This window comes from Topomyia yanbarensis, chromosome 3, assembly GCF_030247195.1.
Source record: "Topomyia yanbarensis strain Yona2022 chromosome 3, ASM3024719v1, whole genome shotgun sequence".
Taxonomy (NCBI): Eukaryota; Metazoa; Arthropoda; class Insecta; order Diptera; family Culicidae; genus Topomyia; species Topomyia yanbarensis.
Genome location: NC_080672.1, coordinates 249,219,691 through 249,239,827, shown reverse-complemented (window position 1 = coordinate 249,239,827; position 20,137 = coordinate 249,219,691). Strand labels below are relative to the sequence as shown.

General features: G+C 35.5%; 1 protein-coding gene across 1 annotated transcript in view; it reads left to right on the top strand.

Moving 5' to 3' along the window:
- The window catches only part of LOC131691128 (uncharacterized), a 31,057-nt gene extending 11,187 nt beyond the window's left edge, over positions 1-19,870 (top strand). Inside the window, exons 2-5 of the mRNA XM_058977301.1 lie at positions 11,233-11,525; positions 18,366-18,716; positions 18,776-19,043; positions 19,108-19,870. Coding sequence (XP_058833284.1) covers positions 11,233-11,525; positions 18,366-18,716; positions 18,776-19,043; positions 19,108-19,430 — 1,235 coding nt within the window. The 3' untranslated portion in view covers positions 19,431-19,870. The remainder of the gene's footprint in view (positions 1-11,232; positions 11,526-18,365; positions 18,717-18,775; positions 19,044-19,107) is intronic.
- The last annotated feature ends 267 nt before the right edge of the window (positions 19,871-20,137 follow it).

Sequence of the window (20,137 nt, the reverse complement as noted above, 5' to 3'; positions counted from 1 at the left end):
TGCTTGGAGTTATTTATTTCGCTTTTCATTTTCCGATATGTTTCAGATCGATCCGATGGTCATAAGTTAGAAAAATTGCAGTCAGAAGGTTCGCACAAATGAGCATTTTTGCACTGATAAGTTATCAAGTTCCTTCCAGACAACTTGGAAGTGTTCGGTGATTATTTCTAGCGGTTGTAGATAGTAAAATGAAATACAAAATTCGATTTATCGAAATAATGTTTGGCTTATTTCAATGGATTATTACTATATTGAACAATAAATAGGCGACGAAGAGTAATCCACAAACAACAAGCCATAACTTTTAAAGTATTCGAAATAGATATTTGAATTTTTTAGTAAAGTTATTCGCAAAAGTAAGAGCTACAAATTTGCTGAAGGCATCATTTCGTTATAATCACTTCCAAGAAAATTTGTGAAAATATCTCACTCATAGGGGGATTAATCAGCAAAAGCACAATACCAAAAGAAAGAGCAAATTACCTCCATTAAATTCTCCGAAGATACTATTGACCTAAATTAAGCCGTTTTGGCGTTAATAATAGATTACATGTTTTTGGTGATATTTCTGGCAATGGGAAATGATAGAAATCTTTCGTCCGCATTTAATGTTAAATATCTCTTTTGATAATAGTCCGATTTCAACAATCTATAGCTTGTTCGAAAGGTATTCGTTTAAGCTGTCTAGAAACATATAAATTGTTAATCTATGTTGTCAATTCCGGTAGATAATTTAAAAAAACTGCAAAAAACGCCTTTTTCACGCATTCAAACATTCATATCTTAAAAACTAAACATCAGAATCAAAAACAAATTAATAGCGTTCATACTGTTTTTTAGTTCTTTCATTTAAAATTGGTTTGGATAAGATCGGCTCAGCCATTGCTGAGAAACACGAATGAGAATTTGTCCGTTACATACACACACACAGACACACACACACACAGACATTGTCCCAAATCGTCGAGCTGAGTCGATTTGTATAAAAGACTCGGCCCTCCGGGCCTCGGAAAAAATCTTGAAAGTTTGAGCGAATTCTATACATTTCTTTTATAAGAAATGTAAAACGTTATAGAAATTTTAGTCGAAATAATTTTTACTATTACTACTGAAATTTTTACTAAATAGTATATTTATCTTAAGCCGGCTATACCAGCACCATAAATGTTTTGTATGTTTCAAAGACCGCATGAGTTGTACACATTTTGTTACAGACCCTTACTTACAAAGTACCTAATATCATTTCCCCGTTCAGGAGAACCAACTATGGGCATCAGAGCACTGTTAACGGACTCCAGCGTGTGTTTCACAGTGTGGCGACGGCTTACGATTTCAACCTGACAAGGAATTCGATAAAAACTAAAATAATGTGTATTCTGAAATGTAATTAGTTTAAGTAACCATCATTGAGGCCAAAGGGTCTGTTGGTGACGGTACAACAAATAAACAAATCACAGATACTCTACCAGAGTAACTTGAGCCAAAGTACGGCCCTGGGTCGGTATGACGTCGAAGACAACTCCTTTTCGGAAGCTTGTGTATAAATGGTATGAAGCACAGCACAGAAATTGCAAATCATTGTGTGATATATGTATGCACCGGAAAAAATAACGCGGAAACAACAAAGTTACATAAGCACCGAACGGAACAATAATTCACTTTTCTAACGTTCAATTCGTTCAATAATCATCGCTGGCTGCTGGTGCTGAGCACCGTTTTGCTATCGTTATTCGTGCACTTTTAGGAAGGTGTTTGAACTCCAGTTTTACCGGTTGTGATCCAGTAGCACATGTGCTAAAAGCTACGAATAGTTACGTTCTGGAACCAACAAGTGCTTATTGTTGCTTGCATCGCATAACCGAATGAGTATGTAGTATATCCGGATTAAATTATTCCTTTCACCTTGTGTAACGAACGCTAACGGGATCATGGTTTTGATTTATTAATGAACTAGCTACAATCTGATCACTGGAATATGTACAGTTCGGTATCGCATTGTACAACAAAGTTTCCGTTAATACTAATAATGGGATGTACAGTTGACAATAGAAAAATGTGAATCATACAGTGGCGTAGCCAGAAATTTGGTTTGGAGGGGGTTTTGATGAAAATCGCAAATTTTTTGAAAAAATGCTAAAATTTAATATGAGTTTGATAAATTATTGAAAACTCAAAAACATAAGTAGTCTAACAGATGTCATTCCAGTCTACAAACAAGAAGGATCAACATGGAACAGTTTTCAAACCTCTATAGATTATTTTCTTGTATAATATGTCAATGAAGTCAAAAATTGCGATCTTTTTAAGTGGGATAAATGATCTAAAAAATTTTCAACGTTCAAGATCACCTAATATAATAATCCTTGACTTTGAAGGTTTGACAACTTCGGGAAGTTATCAACATAAAACAGCGCCTGCTTTGATATAGAAATTTTAGTGATTAACTCTCATAGAGGTAATTATGGTGAATTAATTTTTCAAAAATATTAAGAGACATGGTGCCTTCAGCAAAGTTTTTGATAATGTCATTTCAAATAATTTTGTTGAAAATATGAAGGCTACATGAATTCAACATATAGGGATTTAAATGGACTGGGCCTGTTATATTTCTTCTTAGTGAAGAAAAATTTAGGTGATAACTATTTTTTTCTGCGCTACAGATAAAATTGTTTGAAACAATCATTGCGAGTTGAGAACACAAAACCTAAAACTAAATTATGGATGGATGGAACTGAAACTTGCGTTTCGACTTCATCTCATCAGAATCCGACACTAACTTGGTGGGCGGACTAAGCTAGCGCCGAATTGATGCTAGCTCCTGAAAATGGAATCACTCTTTGTGTTTTTGAGTCCTTTTAATATTTGGGAATTATTTGTTTTAAATCCAGTTCCCTTATTTTTTTTGTAAGCTTCAAAGGCACCTTGAACGCAATGTGAATTTATTATTTAATTACCGCAGAAGAGATTTATCAAATACAGTAATTTCAGAATAGCTTGTTGTAAAGGTTTTCTACTACTATATTTCGATACTCTGAATACGTGGGATATTTATGTCTTTGACAAAGTTGTTTGAAATAGCACTTTCGAAAACTTTGCTGGAGACATTAAGTCTCGACCCAAATTTGGTTGAAGAGTAATTCTTGTCTATAATTACTTCTAGGAGGATTAACCGTCAAAATTATTCTATCAGCAGATGAACAGTTTTACGTTTTGAAATTCTTCAATGTTACTTAACATCGAAATTTGGCAGTTTCGAATGAATGTGATCGTGACGGTTAAAAATTTATCGAGCATTAATTTTACTTTTCTTCATTAGTCAACCTCACAACTTGCAGTACTAGTACGCAGCACACAAAATTTTAGTACGCCATTCATTGCATCCTGCTAAGAGGCTATTCATATAGTTGATAATACAACAAAAATCCAATGCTCATAAAACCGATCCTGACCTGCTAGAGACAAAATTACATCAGCTTTCAACTAGTTTCTGAAATGTTATTCTTGTTGTTAACCATATTGAATTGTTGTCTAAACTCTACACAATCTAAAAAAATACATTTTCAGCAAATGTTGAAATGTATGTAAGTTTTCGGTAAACAAGCTTATGTTTTATATGCAATCAACCTATTCCAATTTAGATTCCCATTCGAAAAATTGTCTCTAATCCATATTTTGAAGCATCTTTCCAAAAATGAGCTCATAATAATTCAGACAGTTATTTTATTTTACATTGAAGTAATTTGACAACTATGGAATTTTGGCTAAGAGATAAGTTACAAGATCCCCTTCCCACAATTTCCCAAAAGTTCTCATGACGCTTTAAACACAGTTCTCAATGAAGTGATCAGAGAATATTTTTCCAAAAATATTTTGTGGAATATTAAATTAAATTCGTCAGCATCAATTTTTTTTTCAATCCAATTAATTTTGGTTTGGGGGGGGGGGGTTAACCCCCAAACCCCCACCCACCTGGCTACGCCACTGGAATCATAAGCCTTGGATGACCTTTGAGAAAAAAAATCACTGACTATCAAAATAACCAGTATAAAAACAAATCACCGCAATATGTGCAAATTTATCATTCGATGAAAATAGCAGCAGTCGTTTAATAATTCGTTAAGATATGTTTTATGGGTTTAGTCAGATATTTTATTTGCAGGGAGGGGATCTAGTTTGCTGTAATTCGTTATTTTGGCCAAAAATGAAACTAGAGCTCTGTACAGCCTCGAAATATACTTGTTTCAGCTTTGTATTGAAATGGGGTATATTTTCGGTAGGTACGTACAACTACTTTATTTCGTATTTAATACAAATCTTTGACCCATTCCAAACTCACAATGTTCCGACCGCCATATCGTCAGATTTGTATAAATGATCTTTTGTTCCATTTCCGGTCTTATCTCAAATTCCATTGGCAAAAAAGTAAGCAAAGTTTGAAATTTTTTGAGAGCCAATGAAAAAAAACATAGAAGGAAACAGTTTTGGGATTCAAAAAGCTTATATGGCGCCCATGGAGACGTTCTGTCTAAGGTAATGTGCGCGTGGAATTTACAGCCAGCTGCCTCAGGATCGATTTTAACCACAAAACTAATAACAAAGCTAAAGTAAACCAAATTTATTGGAGGAATGTGGTTGAATGTCAATATTTTGTTACAATTACACAACACTGATTACGAATCTGAAGTCAGTTTTTTGAAATGCAAAATGGTCGATCCAATATGGCGGACTCCCACTAGAAATAAGTGGCGTTTCAGCTAAAATCGAGATTTTTTTTTGTGATTTATGGCAATTGGCATATTCCACACCCAGCTATTCCTCGGAATGTGCGAACATTTCTTTCATAGCATCTACCTCCCTGCCAGAGTTAAAAATATTCAAATTCATTGAATGAAAATTGATCATATTCAGCCGCATTCATTTTCAATATTCAGTAACGCAGCTGAAAACGTCAAACGAACAAACCGCCCATTCATCCATGCAGATTTGTATTCGTCTCCGATTGTTACACGAAGCGGCCGTGCAGCAATGAATCAAACGCTTCAAAGTAGGCCCTGGCACAATGTACGCGATGATGATTGTAGTTTCATATGCTTTACCGGCATTTGAAAACATTTTCCTATATAATTAGTGAAATGAATATATTGTACGATATTCAACTGAATGAATAACATGGATATTTGAATGAATATTTTTTCTATTCACCGCGAGTCGCACCAGGTTCATTTTCAGCCGTCAAAAAAGAGCTTCGATTATTTTTAACTCTGCTCCCTGCACTGTCATGGTGTTTCGCAGCGTACCTTTCGCCATGAGAGTCCAGCCATTCGTTGTATTCTGCCGTCCCTTTTTTCGACGCCCAGTTAGCGTAAGATTGACACAATGAAGATTTGACAACGAAGTTTGAAATTTTGCCGGAGTACTTCTCAATCAGTGATGAGATTCCAAAAAGAGACAAAAACTCTCGTTTCTTCCAAGAGCCGTCTCCAGAAATACTCAAAAACTTCATAAACTGATTTTGATCCGCAAAAAGTCTTCAGGCTTTGTAGCCAATCCCTGCATGTGCATCGCGAACATGAAACGTTTACTTCATACGAACTGATGATAGCGGGACTAGAACCCACATATCGCGTGTTCCACTGGAACTTCACCTGCTCCAGATACTTGGTTGAATGCCACGTCTCCGCCGCAGCACTTGCAAGCTGCTTAGCTTTCACTTAAGAAGCTTAAGATAGTGACGAAGTTGCAAATCACATAGCTGATGCCCTGGTCCAGTTCAATGTCCTCGTAACTCGCAGTTTTCAACTTCTTCGCGTACGTACTCACATATTCGGTTTCGGTTTCGTCGGTAAACTGAATTGAATGCCTTCAATAATGTTCGACTACAGCGCCTTTTACTGTCGCGAGTGCCTTTTTTCAATAAATTACGAGAGACAAAACATGCGCACGTGACAAGCTTCCATGGAAAGCACCGGAATACTAACTATTCAATAGACAGATGAACGACCACTTTGTTTTCAGTAATGAGAGATGGCGTTTGGTCACGGATTTCTTACAATAATATTTTATTGCGTCTATTATCAGGTAATAGACGCAATAAAATATTATTGTAAGAAATCCGTGACCAAACGCCATCTCTCATTACTAACTATTCAGATACGCTACAAGCAGACGCAGTTTAGCCGCGGTAGCAGTGGTGCCCTTTGAAGATCAAGCCGTTCTTGAGACACATGTACACATGTGCAGTGCAACGCGAATCATTCTGGGGCACGTTCCAATGCCATGAAAAGGTTTATACCTGAGGCGCGCGTCTCGAGCCGAGAGCGTCCCAAGGCGGCGAGGACGCCGCTTCGATCAAAATTTTTTTGATGCGCGGATCGAAAAACCCGTTTAACACAATATAGTAGACATGATAATGAAGTTTTTACGCGCATTTGATATATATATATATATATAATCTGGGAGACTCTGCATTCAGTGTTTCAGTTTTCAAGTCAAGTGAAAAGAGAACATAATCCAAAAAATAAATTAACTAATAATTTTATCCTATACAATCTGTCGGAAATCTCCGTACAGTTGTGCTTCGACGCCATTTTTCAGATTATTTAGGTGTAGCTTCTTAGAAAACGAAACAGAATGTTTTAAAAACTTTGAAATGTCTTTTCGTTTGTCCATGTTAGGTTTTGTTTAGACAATGTGGAAATTAATGTAATGTGTAATTATATATATATATATATATATATATATATATATATATATATATATATATATATATATATATATATATATATATATATATATATATATATATATATATATATATATATATATATATATATATATATATATATATATATATATATATATATATATATATATATATATATACATTAAATTCCGCGCGAAATTTCGCTCGAATTTCCGTGCGAGATTTCGCGCGAAATTCCACGTGTAATTCCATGTAAAATTCCGTGCGAAATTCGACGCGAAATTCCATACAAAATTCCGTGTGAAATTCCCGGAGATCTGTGCGCAATACCACGCGAAATTCTACTTGAAACTCTGCGCGTAACTCGTGCAAAATTCCGTTGGAAGCTTTGCCCGAAATTCCTTGCGAAATTCTGCTCGAAATTTCACGCGAAATCTCATGGTAAATTCCGCGTAATTCCATGCTAAATTTCGTGTGAAATTTTGCATGGAAAAATAGCCTGAAAAATTACGCGAGAAATTCCGTTCGAATTTTCGAGTGAAATTCGGTGCGAGATTTCGCGCGAAATTTTATGTGAAACTCCGTGTGAAATTCTATGTTAATTCGATGCGAAGTTCAATGTGAAATTCCACGTGAAATTCCAAGCATAACACCGCATGAAATTCCACGTGTTCTGTGTGCAATACGCGAAATTCTACGTGAAATTCCACGCGAAATTCGTGCGAAATTCCGTTGGAAACTTCGCCCGAAATTCCGTGCGAAATCCCATGCTAAATTTCGTGTGAAATTTGGCATGGAAAAGTTGCTTGAAATTCCGTGAGAAATTCCGTGCGAAAGTCACCCCACAATCTCGCTCGAAATTACGCACGGAATTCCGTGCGAAATTCCGCGTGAAATTCCACACGAAATTCCGCGTAAAATTCGTCATGAAATTCCGTGTGAAATTCTGTGCGAAGCTTCACGTGAAATTCCACGCGATTTTTACTGCGAGATTCTGCGCAAAATCTCGTTGAAAATTTCGCTCGAACTCCCGTGCGAAATTTCGTGTGAAATTCCGTGTGAAATTCCGCGCGAAATATCGCGCGGAATTCCGTGTTAGATTTCGTGTAAAATTCCGAGCGAAATTCTGAGCGCAATATTTCGCGAGTGAAATCTACGCACAATTAACCTGTAACGAAAAATTATTGCTTCAACGATATCACGATGATAGAATAACATTGAATCCATCACATTAACAACCCTGATCTAGACCGTGGAAGCGAACACATCGTTTTACCAGCAAAGTCAAGGTTTACCGCTAAGTGCCTAGTAGGTACACCCATTGCCCCGGTCATTTCACTGACAAACATGGAGTTTGGACAAGATCGGCTAAAGAGACTTCTCGCCGTAATCGTGCCTTGTGTTGGAACGGCTAACGCGCAAATGAGAGTGTCGAACTTTCATTTCCAAATACCTACCAAGGATGAAGTTGTAAGCCGTGCGACTAGGGAGTCGCTATCCAGCCGCGTGTTACGGTGAAGGTAAACCATCCTCTGGAGCAAGTTACCACCACATCAGAGACAAAAACCACTCAACCGCCTTTAACCGATTCACTACGAGCTCCGCCATCGTCCTTTTTCAACACCATCATGGCTACAGCCTTGCTCAACCATCACCCATCAAAGTCAGCGTCATCTTGTTTTTGAGAGTGACTATTAGAATGTTTTAAGCTAATTCCCGTATCTCGTTATTAACAAAATCTGAACGCCTCCCCACCACATCTTTAACGACCCTGGCACTCGAGTACCCAAATGAAGTCTTTCGCATTCGCTCCGCCGGCTTCCGTTGGTCAGACCAGCAGTTTGGGGTTTGGACTGAACCTTCTTCCCGGGTCTCGGAAAGCGATTCTCGATGGCTTAGAGAACCGTACCAGATAATCGATAACAACACTACCTCCACTCAATCCAACTCCTAATGTTCTCTTATTGCACTACTATTGTTACTCGTCGTTCTTTTATCGATGCAAACATTGCCACTAAGATACCATTTATGGCTGTTTGCAGAAAAAGTATATGGTTTCTGATAACACAGGATGATCGATTATGTTTTCCTGATATAATAACAATACTGCGATGCGGCGTATTCAAACGGCGGCCGAGTTGGAAAATCCTTATGTTCTAAATAAAACGATTTATGACAGAGTAATGAATGAGTGGCCAGTTGTGTGCTTATCCAAAACGTGAATATCGTTGTTCGACTACATGATGTTCAGACATATTGATACATTTTAACAGCTCCAGTCGGGTTTGATAGATGATATAGAAATGAAACAATAGATAAACTACATGCTAAGTTATGTATAACATTTTCTCTGCAGCCAATTAAAATATGTTCAATATTTCATTGATCCAATGACTTGCCAATCACACACTCCCACTACTAGTTGTAGGACTGGCAGTCTAACGAAATATTTAGGTTGTCTTGAAAGAGACAGTTGCAGCTAAAAAGCTCTTGTAGCTTTTAAGTGTTAAGATCGGATGGAACGAATGTTCAAACTGGATTGACGAATTTATGGCTCTTTGCCATTCTTCGTGGTTTTGAATACTGGAAAATACACATTTCTTGACACAGGCGATTTGAGAAAAAAATACCTACATGGACAAAGTGCGGAAGAAAAATACCATTTATGAAACCGCATAATGTCATAAGAAAATGACACTAGAGATCGCACACGTGTAATTGATACCATCGTCACCGTTTGGCGCAGGCTAAATACATTTGGACGAGTACATCTTTAAATTGGTTGAGGTTAATTGGCATAACCTCTTCTATCACACGGAGCCTGGTAGCGTGGGCTATCATGCACGTTAAAGGTAGTTCCTATTTGTATATGATTTACACTTATATTACACTAAGATCAGTAGAACTGGTTTGCTCCGAATAGCTTCATTGAAGTATGCTAAATGAACCACGTTGCAGTTAGCAAGTTGATGAGTGGTTAAACATGTGGATTTGGGATTGGTTGATAGCAATAAATGTGTGAGTCACGATTCGTGTTTGTGAAAGATGCGAAACTTACTACAATACCGGGTAGCAACTTGACATGAATACGAATTGGTTAGGTGCGTTTAAGCCTACTCTAGAACTTGTTGACCCTTTAAATTTGAAATCTCCAAATTACCATTTCCTTATTAAGATTATATTTAATTATAAACTGTTGAATTTCTCGGAAATTGATACATTATAGATTTATTTTGTTTATTTGATTTTATTCATCTGGCCTGCCTTAGTCTCCATGAATTGTTGTTCAGGAGGGGTGGGGACATTTAAAGAAGGACTTTTGAAATCCTCAAATACGCGTAAAAACCCCAATCAGTTTTTCAAACTTACTTCACAAAATTAAAATTACAATTACATGTAATATTACACAAGAATTATGATTTTAAATGTATCAAATTTTATCATGAAAATGCAATACAGTAATGTTTCGATTATATCACGCTTATATATCCATATATGTAAGCATGTATCTGCGTATATACATATGTATATGTACGTATCTATGCCTGCATATATATATATATATATATATATATATATATATATATATATATATATATATATATATATATATATATATATATATATATATATATATATATATATATATATATATATATATATATATATATATATATATATATATATATATATATATATATATATATATATATATATATATATATATATATATATATATATATATGCATATATGCATGTAGGGTTACTGTGCCCTAATTCATCTTAGCTCCCCTATTCATCCCACCCATTCGAACACATTAGTTAGAGCAGTGTCTGCTATCTCTATTCAACGCATTAGACCAAATGGTAGGATGAAGAAGGGTGCGTTGTACTCGACTTTTCGCTTCGCTCTAACGCGAGTATTTTACATTTTCCGAGCCAGATTTTTTATTGATCTGCTTCTTAAAAACGATGCAAAGATGTTGATGTATGTTTAAGCGCAATTCAATCGGTGTAAGCCGAGTTATTAGCGAAATAGTGTGACATTGTGACTAATGAGAAGAATAAGGGCACGTCTACCCTACTTGTATATTGTTTTATGCATATATACATCCATCGTTATATATATATATATATATATATATATATATATATATATATATATATATATATATATATATATATATATATATATATATATATATATATATATATATATATATATATATATATATATATATATATATATATATATATATATATATATATATATATATATATAATTGGGCGTGATATTTAGATTTGATACTATTTCAAATTACATTGAATATGAAGACAACCCGTTTGTTGTGAGAGTTAATAAAGTCTTAAACCTAGGCTCAGTAACAATTTTTTTGCTATTACTATCTAAGCATCATCATCCCATTTTCTAATGCAAACCAGTTAGCTTCGTACCAATGATGAACTGTAATTAGTATTTTGCGCAGATACCTACTTGCCAACATTGCGATCGTATTTTTTTCTTCTAGATTCACACATAAACCATGTCAATCACAAGTCTATCTGTGATGACGATAGTGTGCAGTACGTCCATGAAACGGGGCCGGACTCGAGCCTTGTGTTGAATCTCTACCCGGACAAGAATAAACCGTTTTGCAAGCGCCAATTTCACGCTCCAGAATCACACAGCTTCTATGTGCGTCTGCAGAGGATCCCTTCGCTATCGAGCAGCAGTCAGCAGATCTCACAGCAGATCGGTTCGTCCAGAAAATATGGGAGCAAAAAAATTAGCAACACTACTGATTCGTGCTCGCTGAGTATAGTAAGTATCTATGACAAAGATAATTTATTTCCTTCTTCGGCTCGATTGGTATTCAATGGTTCGGTTAGTGTATCGCACACAGATAATTCGTTACCGTCAAACGGGGTAGCTTGCAACACTTTTCAACTTCAAAGCGGTATAACTTAACATGCTAAAATTTTAGAAGAATATTAAACATGCACAAGGTCTAATGGGAGTATGAAGAATACTAAATGGTCTTTATGGAATCAAAATATCATTACCTACTTTCAGGATGGATAAAAATCATGCCTATTGCAAGTTACCTCGTAACTTGTAAAATATGATCTGCGTTGAAGTCTATAGAAGTATATTTGCGTTTACCTCTAGTACACTGACAAAATGTGCTAGATTTTGAACTTTTAAATCAATTTAATTGAATTTATTTTATTTTATTTGTTTTAAAAATCGTGACCATGCTTTTAAACAGCTCAAACAATTGATTTATGCATGATTTGCTTACAAAAGTAAGGAAGGCTAATAATTGAGATTCTTCATTCTTCATTTTACAGCATTAATAGTTGCAAGTATTATCCGTAGAACTTCGGTTATACAGTGTTGCCAGGGACAGTTCCAGTAAACGGCGAAAATTAATTTTTGTTATATCCTCATTGTCTCGAAATATTATTCAAAATTGTTAAGCCCATAAATATACACTGTCAACGATTATCTTTCACATGCAATTGGATTGTTATAAATGCTAGAAAGATTGTTTCTATAGTACAGCGCGAGAAGCAAGTTTGAGTAAGGTCGACTTCCTAGCACTATTTACGGAACATTTTTATATTGTAGGTGAAGGATTAACTTTTAAAATGTTTTTTAATACTACAAATACCAGCATTTTAAATGCTCAGTCTGCCAGCTGGCTCAAGGCATTATACGGGTAAAAAAATTGTTCTCGAAATTGTGAATAAAGTGCCATGAATTCTGCAACAATCAGGTTTTAGCGTTACGAAAACAGGGCAATGAACAAAAATTATGTGTTTTATAATTATGTAGAATTTCCCTTCAGTGACGCCTGCGTGGCGCTTTTATAAGAGAAACTATTTGTTTTTATTTTGTGAACTTTAGTAACGTCATTATCAAATCGATTTTCTCTACGTGAACTATTGCACAACTTTAAGAACGTTATTCATAAAACCAAAGGTTGACTCAGGATGCTATTCATAGTTTTAAGAACAGTAGTTCACAAAATCAAAACAGTCTAATTACTTTCTCGAAACTATTTCACGAAACTCGGTATTTTATTCATGAATCCATTCAATCCTAGTGCATTAATTCATGATTCCTAATATATTAGCCACGTGCTCGTGAAACAGTTTACAAAATCATCAAATATTATTCATCTACTCGTGAACTGGTTCACGATTTCTAGTATAATAGTGACGATTTACCATTCCTGCCCGTGACATAGTTTACAAAATCATGAAATATTATTAATGGATTCGTGAACTAGCTCGTGATTCCTTATATATGACTATCTTGCGTCCGTGTTCAATTTCATGCAATATGGTCATGAAATTTTCACATGCACTATTTCACAATGGAGTATTATTCTTAGAATCATTTTTGTTCCATGCACTATTCCATGAAATTTCATAGATATCCAGTTGCTAGCGACCAGTAAGAGGCACGAGCAGTAGATATAAGAAAACTATTAGGACCCAGAAGATAGTAATTCATTTGATGGCGTTCAGTGTGATGTCTGGACAGAAAAAGAAAAAAAGGAAATATACATTATAGAGTCACAAATCGTATTCGTAATATAGTTCAGTCATGCTTTTACGTTCCTTTTCATATTATTACGTTACACCGTGTAAAAAATCGATTATACCTATTATAATAACAATAAAAAACCGATCATAACTAAAAAAATAACAGATCGCGATAAGCGAAGAGAAATTACGAATATCATAATAAAACCGCTGATGTCATGAACATGAGTCACATCACTCTACGGTCCAAAGTAAGCTCTAGAATAAAATATCAAAATAACGTGAAAACAAATTACGAAATACATTACTAGGATCTCGATATCATGAATATAAATCTCATTACTCGTGATTAAAATATCAAAAATCGTGATTATGATCCTGAATCCATGAACATAAAACACTTTACTCGTGACTAAATAATCACGATAATAGGAATAGAAATTATGACAATCGTGACTAAGATCCTGGAATCATGAATACTAATCACATTGCTCGTGATTAGAATATCAAAAATCGTAATCGTAGAAGAAGATGAAGGAGAATCACTCTACTCATGACTAAAATATCACGCTAACGTGAACAGAAATTATGAAAATTGCGACTAATATTCCCCAATCATGAATATAAATCACCCAATTATGGAAAATAGAAAATACAAAAATCGCGAATACGCTCCTACAGTAATGAACATCGCATAACTGTCGGCTGAATATTCCCAAATTATGAACAAGAATCATAACTAAAACTAAACATTTCCAGAGACCAACCACAGTAACCCTACCAAACATTCGAACGTAACGCCATGCATATTTGGTACAAACTAGTTTTTTGGGAATACAAGTAGTTTTATGAACACGAAGTTTATTATTCATAATTTCAGGAACTTGGTCACGATTTTCGTAAACCGTTCAGATCGCGAAATCGTGATCTTCTTTTCACGAATCTATGAACGGATTTTTTTTCCGTGTAGGAATAAGACAAAATACTGTTGTCTGTTACCCCCACAGGTCGTTAATATATTTAATACGTTATCTTACGTGAATTTGAGATCGTAAACAAACATGTATCAGGGGTGGGCGCGCCCGAGCGTAGCGTAGTTGGTAAATCGATTGCCTTGTACGCAGCGCACCTGGGTTCGAGTCCCGACTCCGCGCATAGTGTTAGAAATTTTTCATAAGTGATTTTTCTATACCGAAGAGGCGAATGACCTTAAGGTTAAAACCTCTATAATCTAAAAATAAAAAAAAACATGTATCAAACAGTAACGTTTAAGAATGTTTACTCTGTACGAGGTACAAACGACATGTTGTTACCATTGAAGTGGAGCAAAGCACGACATTCCAGTTTCTTTTTCTATTGAAAAAACTCGATATACAGAAGATTGATTTTTTGTTACTACAGTAAAGACTCGTTTTTATCAACCCCTTGGCGAATTTTAAGCTGATAAAACAGGGACATTGATAAAATCGGGACATATATTTTTCTGTCCTTTTAATAAACCAAAGCTCTGAAAATATTCTTCTTTGTTCCTTAGATATAGCGTTGCAACCTTTTCTGATTATTTACTTTAAGTTCCCCTTAAGGGGTCTTACAGCGCAAAATTTAAAATAAATGAATATTTTATTTTTGCATTTTTCGGATCTATAAGATTTATATGTCCAAGAAAGGATTTTCTCGAATTCAACTTGGTTCGTCTGCTAGAGCCCATCAAACTACCAACTATCAATTTTCATATGAAGCTGATAAAATCGAGTCAAAAAGCTAATAAAATCGGGGGTAGATAAAATCGGGGGCTGATAAAGTCGGGTTCTGAGTGTTATAACCCGAGCAGAAGAAATTAACTGTGGAATATCAAACTCAGGTTTTACATTCCAACGACTGAATATCACATTATGATGTTAATAAGTTCTACATAAGAGGTAAAATACCAAAAATAATAATGTTCCAGGAATTGCTAGTTGATAATGAAACGTGTTATTGCAATATCTGAATAATAATAGAACGTTATTCAGCCTTCCAATAGCAAAAGTCACTTATGGAGATATTCAACATGTTATTGATTTAGTAAATTACTGGAAAACATAAATATTACTAATTTATAGTATTACACCTCCTTGAGGTGTTAAGCAGGTGTTAAAGAATGTATCAATGTGTAATAATAATCAATTAATACGAAGTTTTGGTATGATACCAGAAAACAGTAAGCTCAGATCAGTTATTTTCTCTTGGTGGAGAAGTTACACCGTTGTTGCATGCTACTCCATTTGACGGTACATGAAAATCGTCAAAATATCACTTTGTTTTATGAGTTATAATAAAAACTAAACCATGAACCTAGTATTATACATAAATGAATGTTAGAATACAAAGGATCTGCCGACATTTAATATCCTCAAAACATATCAGGTGGAACGTTTGAAAGCTAGCGTACATATTAAGTTGTGCATTTTTAACTTGTTTAATTTCGACCGTTCTCCACGGGAGAACATAATTTCAATTCAGTAATTCTTCCAAACATCTCGATATTTTATCTCTCTTCTATGAAAAGTTAGTGTTGGCGCCCTCTATGCGGCCACAGGTGGAACTAAAATTTTCTAACAAAAGCATAACTCGTATCATGTACTTCAATTCTTCTGAATATACTATTCAGCTAAATCTAACTATTATCACACAAAAATCAATAGCTGGTGGGAATCGAGTACCGATACACAACCATGCATTGCTAGGCACCATGAAAAACTTTAAGGTTCAAGTTACCTTTTTTAAGCATGTGTTAGAATTGAACGCTTGGTAGTGGGCGTAGGAAAACCACTTTTTCAAAAGCACCATCCAGCTAAACCGATGGTTTTTCCAGCTGGTATTTTGCATGATTTGAATCGTGGTGTCTATAAAATCGACTGATATTCTTCATTTAGAGTTTTGAAAAGGTTTTAATGGATAATCCGGTGGCAAAGCTGAACACATTTTCCTACGCAAACTACCAAGCGTTCAGTTCTAACACATGCTTAAAAATGGTAATTTGAGCCTGAACGAAGCCGAATTGACTAGCTGTCTTCGACCAAGATGTACACAATTAAATTATCTGTAAATTATAGTAATAATACGATGCATACAGTGCTATCTACCGGCTAAAATGCACTGTAGTAGATTTTCTTAATGTAAATTGTCGAAAAATCCCATACAATTGGTCCGATTTGCTTCAAATTTGGAGAATTAGGAATCGAATCAGGGGTGGGCCGATTGAGTTTTCAAAAATTCATTATTTTTCTAGGCAGACTGTGTATATATTGGACATTTGAGGTTATATCGGCGGCGGTTGGTGTAAGGTGCAGTCAGCAATTATAATTGACATAGATTCTATGATTTGATATACGGAAAAACTATGTTTTGGGTTGATTTGAGAGTTTCTTATGTATTCTTACCTTACTGATCAATTCTCGATCGATTATGGATATCAGATTTGCTCATAGTTTTAGCAATACTTCTTCGATCGGCTGGTTGGAGTTCAAATTGATGTAGTTTAAGAAACAAGTAAATCACTCTCGGTGGCCGACTATCCAAAGTTTAAAAACATGAGTAATATAATTAAATATCTTTTTGCTCTGAAGACTAATCAACCCATCGCATAAAACCATAATCATTTCATGGTCGCATCGCCTGCTTGTGGCGAATCGTACTCCAATACCTATCCTGCAATCCAACTCCGTGATACTTATGGAAGCATCGCTGAGTCGGTGGCCTTCCTTTAAGCTGCTTCCACATCATCTTTTTCTATCCTATCCTAAGTACCGGTGAAGATGGTCGTCGCCGGCAATTATGATTATTTGACTCAAAGAGATAATGTTAATTCCCGATCATTTATGTTACAACTAAGATGAGACATACTGCCTATAGACAACATGAAAACCGCTAGTTTGCAAGCTACTAATAGCACCGTGCTTCGTAAAGCAGCGCAATTTTGTGCGATTTGTGAAACAATGACTCATAAGAGAAATCATAAAAACCATTATAGGGTGGATGTACCAATAGTCGTATACTTAAGGAAAACTTTTGATAGGAAATCGATGAATAGACCTATGGGCAATGTTAATACATTAAACGAAAGCTTTCAGTCCCCACTTTATAGGAAAAATATAAAGATGGTTTAATAACCAATTTATTTATTCAAAACCGCTTGTACCACTATAGGAACACATGTACCAATAGTGCGGCAATCGCTAATTTCGGTTCCTATTGTTGCAAATCTCATTGCTTTCTTATGGGACTTGCAACTATAGGTACACTATATCAACTATAGGTGCAAGGGAGCTCAAAATTCTAAGAAAACCATTTTTTTCAATATTTATTTGATCAAATTTCAAGGATAACAGTTTTATTGTCGCATACTTTTAGTGCGATATATCGATAAAAAAATATTTGTTGATGGTTGGTACCTTAGTTAGGCGTATAACCCACTACTGCAACTATTGGTACACCTCAACTATAGGAGCACCCACCCTACTGTAATGACGTCAATCGATTTTTTTTTAAATTTATCCGTTTTATCGCAATAAGTGGCATTAACAGCCGCAACGATAGCAGAAAATAAATGCACATAGATAGTCGTATATTTCTCGACAAACGTATGACTACGACTTAAAAGCCTACTGTCAAAATTCTCTTTTTGGCTAAACACAGTTCATAGCAGTTAATTAAAGAACGAACTTTTTTTTTGTTTAATACCAATATCTGTGATTGGCGAGTAATGGTTTGTCCGGAATTTCTTTTTAAAGACAATTTTGACAGTTGGCTTTTAAGCCGTAATCATATGTTTGTCGAGATTTTATCTATTGTTCCGCATCGCTCTGCAGATAGAAAAATTAATACTGCAATGTACCTACTTTGCAGGAAACAAAGGCAACACAAGTCCAATATTTCGATAATACGAAAGAAGTGTTTTAGAGATGTAAAATGTTCAACAAGGATGATTTGAAGAAGAGATAAAAAACTTCATTTATGTACAAGACGGAAAAGGATAATCAGACTGCTAAAAAGCTTTACGGGAATAAATCAAGCCAGTCTATATTGATATAAATTTGAAATAAAATGAGTTTAATTTTTCTTTCAGTCTCATTCGTTACATGGGGAAGTGTTACCTCCATGGCGATTGGATCCTTGTGAACTGGAAGCCCTGAGTTCAGGAGACGAACCGATGCGTCTTCTTCAAGGCCGGTTAAACATTGTGTGGAATCATCTCGGTAATCGACCAGGTTATCGGCTGCTTGTCACTGTGATCGGTAATGGACCACCGTGTCTGGAGGATGGTAAACATTCCTGTCTCGAAGTAGATGACGTTCCACTGCTCTGCATCTCCAAGGAATTGGTATGTGATGGTGTACGACATTGTCCTTCGCCGGTGAATGCTTTTAGCGACGAAGATAGCGCCTTGTGTTCCAAAATGAAGGACAAACAACTCACGGTACTTCTTGATATATTTCAAACACCACAATGTATTTCAATTTATAAACGTTATTGTAGGAAAATCCCGTCCAAATGGTGTTTAGAAAGTATATACAAACAACTTTTAAGTCGTTTTTCTATGCTAATTCAACTGAAGTGCCTTCGAGGGAGGACACCACAACGGCAGACGAAGAGAGCGTGATAGAAGTAATTGAAAGTCAAACAAAGATTCCTACCAAACAACATAAAAGTACCTTGACAGGGCTCTCCAAATACGGCCCTTGGGGATATTTATTCCTTGGGATGTTACTATGTGGTGGCGCTCTGCTGGTTTGTGGATTATGGGGTAAATCAGTTTAGTCGTGATTACTTAAAAGAATGCATATCTAATGAAATTGTATATTTAATAGAATGCTGCTGCCGATCACATAAACCGGAGGCTCCCGACATAGTCGACAACGAAAGCCCATCAGTGTATCTTGAATCGGGGTTGAACAACACTAGTACGAGCTCAGCGAGCGGAACAGTTCAGACATTACCTCCGTATGAAGATTTAGATCCCCCACCCGCATATTCAGTTCTGTTTCCAAATCAAAAATCCTCCGATAATCTTCCCTCGCTGTTGCAACCCCCGATGGAACAGGAACCTACCAACAATAGTGATCCAGCACAATCTGGTAGCAGTGGGACCAGCGTCAACACTGTTCACATACAAACACAAACCGGCCAATAATACGCCTTTATATTGTAAGAGTTGTAATAATTTTGATAAGGCTGATTTTACTATTTATTACTGACTACATCCTTGTAATGCCTATCTATTATATTTATGCTTAGTTTTTGTCTTTTATGTTACAACATGTCGAGAAACTTAGTCCTAAGCCAAAAAATAACGAAGAAATATTGTGAAATTTCGATTTCATTTGAGACCAGAATGCAAAATACTCAATTCGGTGTGAAACGTGACATGCAGTTGCCTATATTCCATCGAAGAGGTGTATCGCTTCTTCGATCAACATGTTTTCACATACAGTTTTGTTTTAAGTCATTCAACGAAGCGAAGTGGTATTACGAATAAGCATTTTTATAGCTAATCATCATGTGATATTAAGTTATTCTAAACTTGGACAATTGAACAACGAAGTCATAGCTAATAAAAAATTACTAAAACTATATTATTCTTACTTTATGTGCGTGGTCGAATTTTATCCGAAAGCCTCGATTTGTTTCGGTGTACCTTGAAGTTACGCTGCAATATCTATTTCGATATCTTGGTGCTCAGATGGAGGTCTTACATAATTTTGCAAACATTTATTTTATTTATTTTTTAATTTGAGTGAATTAATCCCAAAAATTTACGGTAATCGGATGAAAACTCATACATTGAGAAATTGACTCAGAATTAGATGTAGTTTTAAAACATTCATGTGTCATCTTGCG